The sequence below is a fragment of the Oncorhynchus kisutch genome, linkage group LG22, assembly GCF_002021735.2.
Source record: "Oncorhynchus kisutch isolate 150728-3 linkage group LG22, Okis_V2, whole genome shotgun sequence".
Taxonomy (NCBI): domain Eukaryota; kingdom Metazoa; phylum Chordata; class Actinopteri; order Salmoniformes; family Salmonidae; genus Oncorhynchus; species Oncorhynchus kisutch.
The window spans coordinates 8605972-8615627 of record NC_034195.2 but is presented as its reverse complement, the minus strand read 5'-3'; the positions used below and the strand labels follow the sequence as shown (position 1 = coordinate 8615627).

Here is a 9656-nt window from a genome sequence, read left to right as displayed (position 1 = left end):
CAATTCCTCATTTGGCCGCCTTTCCTTCCAGTTCTCTGCTGCCAATGACTGGAATGAACTGCAAAAATCACTGAAGCTGGAGACTCATATCTCCCTCACTAACTTTAAAGCAAAAGCTGTCAGAGAAACTCACAGATCACTGCACCTTTACATAGCCCATCTGTAAATAGCCCATCCAACTACCTCATCCCTATACTGTTATTTATTTATTTTTGCTTCTTTGCGCCCTAGTATCTCTACTTGCACATTCATCTTCTGCACATCTATTATTTCGCCACTATGGCCTATTTATTGCCTCCCTTATCCTACCTCATTTGCACACACTGTATATAGACTTTTTCAATTGTATTATTGACTGAGTGTTTGCTTATTCCATGTGTAACTCTGTGTTGTTGTTTGTGTTGCACTGCTTTGCTTTATCTTGGCCAGGTCGCAGTTGTAAATGAGAACTTGTTCTCAACTAGCCTACCTGGTTAAATAAAATAATAATAAGTGAAGACTTAAACTATGAAATAACACATATGGAATCATGTAGTAACCAAAAAAGTGTACAACAAATCCAAATATTTTATTGAAGGTGAGTAATGAAGTGCTGCATCAGATGACCGGGCCTCCACAATCACACAACCTCAACCCGTTTGGGATGACCTATAGGGGAGGGTCTGGGTGGGCGTCTGTCCGCGGTGGCGGGAAAATAAGGGAAAAGCAGACAACAAGTGTTCAGCATATGTGGAAACACCTTCAAGAACGTTGGAAAAGCATTCCAGTGTGAAGCTGGTTGAGAGAATGCCAAGAGTGTGCAAAGCTGTCATCAAGGCAAAGGGTAGCTACTTTGAAGAATCTCTAATATAAAATATATTTAGATTTGTTTAACACTTTTTTTGGTTACAACATGATTCCATATGTGTTATTTCATAGTTCTGATGTCTTCACTACTATTGTACAATGTAGAAAATAGTTTTTATTTTAAATGACAAAAAATGGAATGAGTAGACATGTGTCGACATTTGACTGGTACTGTATGCAGACACTGGTTTTGTGTTGGAAATAATAATAGCCCTTTAAGGCATCCATGTGTTCTATCTGACAATTTGGGATCCTTCATTGCAGTTTCCCAAAATGCATTGCTTTCCACTACATGGGAGAATGTGGGGCCTGTCTCTTGACTTCTAAATGCAATGGATCGCTCAATTCAAGCATATTGGCCTAGGCCTACATGTAGACATCTTCCTACTGACTGGTAGTGATGGTCACAAAGAGAATTTGTACCTAAATGCTCTTTAATCCAATTGTATAGGTAGGCTATCTTCTGATTAGAATGTTAAAGTTTTACTTCTAGGAGTTTAAAGCTTTTATTAAACAGAGCGGAAAATAACTCATTGCAATGTTTGAATCATTATCAGCTGGTTTCATCTAATTGGTTTATTCGGATCCCCATTAGCTTTTGACGAAGCAGCAGCTTTTCTTCCTGGGGTCCACACAAAACACAAATCATGACTAGTAACTGATACACTGATAGACAAGGACAGTCACACAAATGTCAAATTCAACGATAAACAATACAACAACAAAATAATAATACAAACAACACAACTAAAAGTATAAAGTGAGTGTTAGTGTGCGTGTTTGTGTGTGTGTCCCCTCACAGTCCCTGCTGTTCCATGAACTAAATTGTTGGTCAAACTGTAATTCATTATGCATTGAATTCACATCAAGGTGTGTGCAAGAAACTAAATTGTGATTTTCCTATTCAATTTTTATTAATGAAAGAAGGCAAGTTTAACTGTTCTTCCTTATGGCCACATGAGGGTTGAGTTGTTATATCTAAGAGTCTGTGCCTCACCAGGCGACATTACCGTTCTCCTGGCAGCAGGATATTCCGATAAATACACAACAACGACACCTGCTCGTCGAACAACTCATTCCAAAATCATGGGAATTAATATGGAGTTGGTCCCCCCTTCGCTACTATAACAGCCTCCACTCTCCTGGGAAGGATTTTCACTAAATGTTGGAACATAGCTGTGGGGACTTGCTTCCATCCAGCCACGAGCATTAGTGAGGTCGGGCACTGATGTTGGGCGATTAAGCTTGCAGTTGGATCCGGTTCATCCCAAATGTGTTCAATGGGGTTGAGGTCAAAGCTCTGTGCAGCCAGTCAAGTTCTTCCACACCGATCTCGACAAACCACTTCTGTGTGGACCTTGTTTGTGCACGGAGGCATTGTAATGCTGAAACATAACTGTTGCCACAAAGTTGGAGGCACAGAATCATCTAGAATGTCATTGTATGTTGTAGCATTAAGATTTCCCTTCACTGAAACGGGCCTAGCCCGAACCGTGAAAAACAGCCCCAGACCATTATTCCTCCACCAAACTTAACATTTGGCACTATGCATTCGGGCAGGTAGTGTTCTCCTGGCATCCGCCAAACCCAGATTTGTCTGTCGGAATGGCAGATGGTGAAGTGCGATTCAGAGAACGCGTTTCGACTGCTCCAGAGTCCAATGGAGGCGAGCTTTACACCACTCCAGCTTACGCTTGGCATTGCGCATGGTGATCTTAGGCTTGTGTGCAGCTGCTCGACCAACAGTTCTTGTGCTGACGTTGTTTCCAGAGGCAGTTTGGAACTCGGTAGTGAGTGTTGTAACCGAGGACAAATTATTTTTACACTCTATTCGCTCCAGCACTCGGCGGTCCCGTTTCTGTGAGCTTGTGTGGCTTACCACTTCAGCCATTGTTGCTCCTAGAGGTTTCCACTTCACAATAAAAGCACTTACAGTTGACCAGAGCAGCTCTAGAAGGGCAGACATTTGACAAACTGACATGTTGGAAAGGTGGCATCCTATGACAGTGCCACATATACAAATATATATCATTGGAATTACTCAATACTGTCTACAAAACTTAAATTGGTCTAATGTGCTGGGCAACAGGTTTAATACAGAATGCTAATGACTCCTTACTCCACCCACTGGAATTGAATGCACTGCATAAAAATTACATATTGGCTTATTGAGAAAGAACTACTCTATGTGCCAATGTAAATGTGGGGTTAGGATTACTCAGTAGGGCCTGTGGAATCTATATATGTTGTTTTTATTGGGGGACTTAGGTCTACATACCCAGCAGCACTTTTTACTCCACCCATTCCAGTGGTCCCAACGCAATACTGTATTTGGCTCCATCCATCTTCCCATCAATTTTAACCACCTTCCCTGTCCCTGCTGAAGAAAAGCAGGCCCAAACCATGATGCTGCCACCACCATGTTTGACAGTGGGGATGTTGTGTTCAGGGTGATGAGCTGTGTTGCTTTTACGCCAAACATAACATTTTGCATTGTTGCCAAAAAGTTCAATTTTGGTTTCATCTGACCAGAGCACCTTCTTCCACATGTTTGGTGTGTCTCCCAGGTGGCTTGTGGCAAACTTTAAACGACACTTTTTATGGATATCTTTAAGAAATGGCTTTCTTCTTGCCACTCTTCCATAAAGGCCAGATTTGTGCAATATACGACTGATTGTTGTCCTATGGACAGAGTCTCCCACCTCAGCTGTAGATCTCTGCAGTTCATCCAGAGTGATCATGGGCCTCTTGGCTGCATCTCTGATCAGTCGAGATTGTATGAGCTTGTATGAGCTGAAAGTTTAGAGGGACGGCCAGGTCTTGGTAGATTTGCAGTGGTCTGATACTCCTTCCATTTCAATATTATCGCTTTCACAGTGCTCCTTGGGATGTTTAAAGCTTGGGAAATCTTTTTGTATCCAAATCCGGCTTTAAACTTCTTCACAACAGTATCTCGGACCTGCCTGGTGTGTTCCTTGTTCTTCATGATGCTCTCTGCGCTTTTAACGGACCTCTGAGACTATCACAGTGCAGGTGCATTTATACGGAGACTTGATTACACACAGGTGGATTGTATTTATCATCATTAGTCATTTAGGTCAACATTGGATCATTCAGAGATCCTCACTGAACTTCTGGAGAGAGTTTGCTGCACTGAAAGTAAAGGGGCTGAATAATTTTGCACGCCCAATTTTTCAGTTTTTGATTTGTTAAAAAAGTTTGAAATATCCAATAAATGTCGTTCCACTTCATGATTGTGTCCCACTTGTTGTTGATTCTTCACAAAAAAATACAGTTTTATATCTTTATGTTTGAAGCCTGAAATGTGGCAAAAGGTCGCAAAGTTCAAGGGGGCCGAATACTTTCGCAAGGCACCGTATAAGCAACACAGTGCCGTCGGAAAGTACTCAGACCTTGACTTTTTCCAAATTTTGTTACAGCCTTAATTATAAAATGGATTAAATTGCCCCCCCCCCCCCCCCCCCGTTGCTGTTCTGAAAGCGTCATTATGTTATGTACTAATATCCTGGATGATATTCAATCGTTTTTTTTAGAATTTAGTGTGTTTTTTGCTGCTAAGTATTTAGGCCTCAGTGGCCCATGAAATAAACCATTTATAGATTCTACAGACCCTACTGAGTACTCCCAACCCCACTTGGAGGGCTATGGTCAGTCTGTCCTATCTGTCCTTCTTGTCTGCATCGAAGTAGCGGTCTTTGTGTGCTCCCTCAAATTCTCCCCTCTCTCTCTCTTTCTCTCCTCCCGGAGGACCTGAGCCCTAGGTCCATGCCTCAGGTCTACCTGGCCTGATGACTCCTGGCTGTCCTCGTCCCCAGTCCACCTGGTCGTGCTGCTGATCAAGAATGTGCTATGGAACCCTGACCTGTACACCGGACGTGCTACCTTGTCCCAGACCTGCTGTTTTCGACCTTCTCTGTCTCCCTCTCTACTCTCTACTGCACCTGCTGTCTCGACCTCTGAATACTTGGCTATGAAAAGCCAACTGACATTTACACCTGTGGTGCTGACCTGTTGCACCCTCTACAACCATTATTTGACCCTGCTGGTCATCTATGATCGTTTGAACATCTTGAAGAACTTATTGGCCATGTACTCTTATAATCTCCACCTGGCACAGCCAGAAGATGCCTGGACACCCCTCAGAGCCTGCTCCATTTGTTTATTTTTAAGTTCCTGCCTTTTCTAGGGAATTTTTGACACCATTTTGACACCATGCTTCTACATCTGCATTGCTTGCTGTTTGGGGTTTTATGCTGGGTTTCCGGATAAGCACTTTGTGACATCTGCTGATGTAAAAAGGGCGTTATAAATAAATTTTATTTTAAAATTCAATCAACACAATCATCGCAATAAACACTTTATGTTCACTATAACCCCAATATTGTCAACATACCAGCCTGAACATAGTATTTTTCAATTAGTGATCTGTATATAATCTTCTTCTTTTTTTATACACGTGTATATATACACATACACACACATAGATTCCTTCTTAAATGTTGGTTATAAGCACCAATCTTTTGAAAGAGTTATCCACATCGCAATGTTTTGAAATACAGGCTTTTATTTTGAAGGTTTCTCATTACCAAGGAAAGTGACGTCATTAGTGCTGCTGGCCGAATAGTAGTCCAGGCGACGTACGTAGAGAATAAAAGATTGAACACCATGCCTTTTGGCTTTACTCTTGATTCTTAGCAAAGGTGGGTGACTTTACTGGCTGGACAAATGGGTCAAATTCGATCAACTGCGATTCGTCCCAGAGAAACGCCAAACTGTTGAGGACAAATTTTTTCAGTACTCGAGAAGATTTGACACAACTGCGATTTTCGTTCATGCATGAGTATTTTGATGGAAGATTCCATATAATTTCTTATTCGACTCACAGGCCAGACGAACAAAAACAGTATAAGCTTTCCATTTCTATATGAGGAACATTTCAGTTTTGTGAAATGCCAGTAACCTAGGCAAACCCGGTTGATGTACTGCCCGGTACGAGGATAGAACTGTCGTCGTTTACCTTTACGAAAAATAAGGGGAAAAAGGCCACCAAGTTGAAGAATTAAGGTGTCAAAATCTCAAGAACGAGACTGAAGAATGGCAGCTAGTTTGTCAGCGGAGGAAGAACAGGTAATTTTGAAAACAATGCAAAATATTTGATCATCTATACCGCGGTAAGAAATCATATTGTTGTGTGTCAAGTAAGTTGCATTCCAGGTAGCCTACCATAGCCAGAATCCGACTTTCGTTCATTTTTTCTCTCTAGTCTGAATGGTGTGGTACAGTATGCTAGCCCAATAATTTACTGTTAATACGAGCCTACCGTTACTGTAGCAGGCCATTGGATTCCATGAAAATACGACGCCACGCATTGGCGTGAGTAACCGGAAGTGTTGTCGAATCCAACGGTTTGCTTTAGCATTAGCTAGCCTAGAATGCATTGCTGAAGACAATTGAAGTTTTAATTAAAATCTAGCAGTATTTAATTGTTCTCAATGTATAATTAGGAGTACAGCGCCCTCTCCCATCCCTGGATTCAGGTACGTTTAACGAGCCATCACCCGCCGACTCCGCGGTGTCCTGATCACGGCACCCTGCAGTTCAGACCTTAAAGGGAACATGTAATTACAACGACCTTAATGTCTGACTCTGTAGGCTACCTACACCACTGCAAGTTATGCTCTTAAATGGTTAAATTGTTGCGACGCGGGCATCCCAATTACAAACATTGTATACATTTATGGCACAGGCCTTTACATTGTCGCATACGTTGGCGATGCTTCTAACAGGAAAATTCAAACTATTACAATGGATTGTTTATGATGTATTATAGCTGGTGGAAAAACACAATTGAAACTTTATTTCCGCGAATGCTATAGCATTACAAACGAACAGTATAAGGGGCGGCAGGTAGCCTAGTGGTTAGAGTATTGGTCCAGTAACCGTAATGTTGCTAGTTCGTATCCCCGAGCTGAAAAGGTAAAAATCTTCGTTCTGCCCCTGAACAAGGCAGTTAGCCTACGAACAGTGGGTTGTCATTGTAAATAAGGATTTGTTCTTAAATGACTTGCCTAGTTAAATTAAAGGCAAGAATCTCAAAAGCAATGATTTGTGCACACACTTTATATTTGCATTGATGCACTTAGCCCACACATCCCATGCCACACAACAACAATATGGCCAGTACAGGACAATATATCCATGCCAAACTGCTGTCTCTGTATTAAAAAACTAAAACAGGGCTTATAAGGCAGGGAACTGATTATATAATGATAGGCTATCTATTGCTAGAGTGGTATTGTCCATATGATTAACATTTATCCACAGCATAAAAAGGAGCTGGTATGCTATAAAGGCTGATGTCCCTTTTTCCAGCCTGTTGCTAATGATGCCTTTTACACTTTCCAGGCCCTAATCCCATTTCCCATTCCCCGTGGCTCATCTGGCCAGCAGTCAGTAAGTCTTATCTGGGGACTTCATTTCCTCTGCGGGCCCAGCCATGGTGGAGGGCTGAACGCCTGTAGGCTGGGTTATTAGAACCTCGGTCTGGTTGTGTCCGGTTGTAACAGGAGGCCTCTGGGGGCCTGCTAGTATGGTGGAACTTCACTTATAGGCAGCTGTTAAAAACATTTCCACTGGAGTGATGCTGCTGTTGTGGGGATACTTTGTGTGTGTGTGTGTGTGTTGGGGGAGGGGGCAGGCAGTCAGTCGGCTCCCAGGAAGCTTAACAGGAAGAAAGAGCGAGTGGGGGATAGAAAGAATGACGCACGAGACTTCCTGTTAGGATCGACTTGTGCCAAATGGGACTGAACGGAATAGGATGGCACTCTCCACATATGGCTAATGTCGAAGTGCCTCAGCAATAATCATGTCACATATGAATCACCTTTAACATTTCTGACTTCAACAGCTCATACATTTGGCAAGACTATAAGTCCGGGCTGGTTTCTTTTAGATTCTGGCCTGTATATCCTAGTAGTGATGCACGGTATACCAACATTTCTGTAGTTCTTCAAAACGGTTTCTCGTGGCGTCTGATTTGAGAGGATCAAGTCTATCAGCACAGCTGATCCTTTTATAGTGCGAGTACACCATTCATGCCTCCTCTTGCCTGCCTGTGCTACTTACTCATTGCTAGCTGTAGCCTGCCATGAGGAACCACTGATCTCACTGGGAGTCTCTACTGCATCGCCACTTATGCTGCACAGAAGTTAACACACTTGAATAATGCAACATGGCATGTAGAAATGTTGACTGTTAATTTCTGACTGCTCCCAAAACGATGTTGAGTACAGGTTAGAACACTGCATACAATGGGAAGAAAATACCGATAGCTTTCCTTGCTAGCTTTCAGCTGAAGACAACATCAATTCACTACTCTTGTACCTTGTTTGTGTATGGAAAGATGTTTTTAAAGGTGAAGTTCACCCAAAAACACATCTGGGACATTTATAACACCTACCTGGCTGTTTGTCAGTACCCTAGACAGTTTTTAGGTCTGTTGTTTGAGTATTTAGATTTGTGGTTTTATATACAAATGCTGAATTTTCTAAATGACCAAAAAATGCATTTATGCAAAAAAAAAAATTGTCACACGCTTTGTAAACAACAGGTGGAGACTAACAGTGAAATGCTTACTTACAGGCAATGTTCCCTCTAAGCTTTGCGTGTGCAGTAGCCCCGAGACTGACATGCTGAAATATCAGCCCACTGAGAGAAGCAACAGATTGTACTTCAATCAACTTTTCTAGAACAGTGGTCACCAACCTGTTGCTCACGATCAACTGGTTGATCTCCAATGCATTCCTAGTTGATCGGCAAACATTTCTGTAAAAAATAATAATGGAACAATGACGCTTTGAGTTCCTATTTTTCTGAAATTCTCTCTGGCTTTTGCGGAAGGCGCACCTGATTCAGCTGCCGTGCGCTCCAGGAACGCAAACTGTTGCCATTTTGAACCATTTAATGTGTCTGATGGTACAAACACTGCATTTCAGGTGGGCACAGAGATCCAATCAAGTGCACTATAGGCCTACCACTGGCCAATCGGATGGCTCAGATGACCGTGTCTGCAGTAATGTAGCAGGCATAAAAGAAAGCTACAGCAAAGTTTATACTGAGATTTTTCCAACCATGACTAGAGACTGTCCACGGATACAGCAAAGACATGTTTTTATGAGTGCATTCAAGTTCTTACTCAGCGCTGTCAACACTGTTCAACATTTTTTTTTTTTTTTGTATAAGCCATAAAATACATGTTCTTCCTATTTCCAGTCAGCACTACAACAAGCACTGCAGCAATAATGAGTAGGAAAGTGTAACTACAGTACATTCGGAAAGTATTCAGATACCTTTTTCTACAACTTTAATATCACATTTACATAAGTATTCAGATCCTTTACTCTGGGCTTTGATGAAGCCCCCTTTGGCAGCGATCACATCTTCAAGTCTTCTTGGGTACGACGCTACAAGCTTGGCATGCCTGTATTTGGAGTTTTTCCCATTCTTCTCTGCAGACCCTCTCAAGCTCTCAGGTTGGATGGGGAGTGTCACTATTTACAGGTCTCTCCAGAGACATCTGATTGGGCTCTGGCTGGGTCACTCAAGGACATTGAGACTTTTTCCGGAGCCACGCCTGCGTTGTCTTGGCTGTGTGCTTAGGGTTGTTTTCCTTTTGGAAAGCCGATCTGAGCAAGACCTTTTAAACAGGTGAACATTCCTCAAGGCTGTGGGGCTAGACTGATTACCAGGACGTGTACTCAAAGCCTGCACGGACCAACTGGCAAGTGTCG

The 9656-nt window shown here is 42.3% G+C and overlaps 1 protein-coding gene across 1 annotated transcript in view; it reads left to right on the top strand.

Annotated features, from left to right (window-relative positions):
- Positions 1-5483: 5483 nt before the first annotated feature.
- The window catches only part of ptpn9a (protein tyrosine phosphatase non-receptor type 9a), a 43815-nt gene continuing 39642 nt past the window's right edge, over positions 5484-9656 (top strand). Inside the window, exon 1 of the mRNA XM_020456075.2 lies at positions 5484-5994. Coding sequence (XP_020311664.1) covers positions 5962-5994 — 33 coding nt within the window. The 5' untranslated portion in view covers positions 5484-5961. The remainder of the gene's footprint in view (positions 5995-9656) is intronic.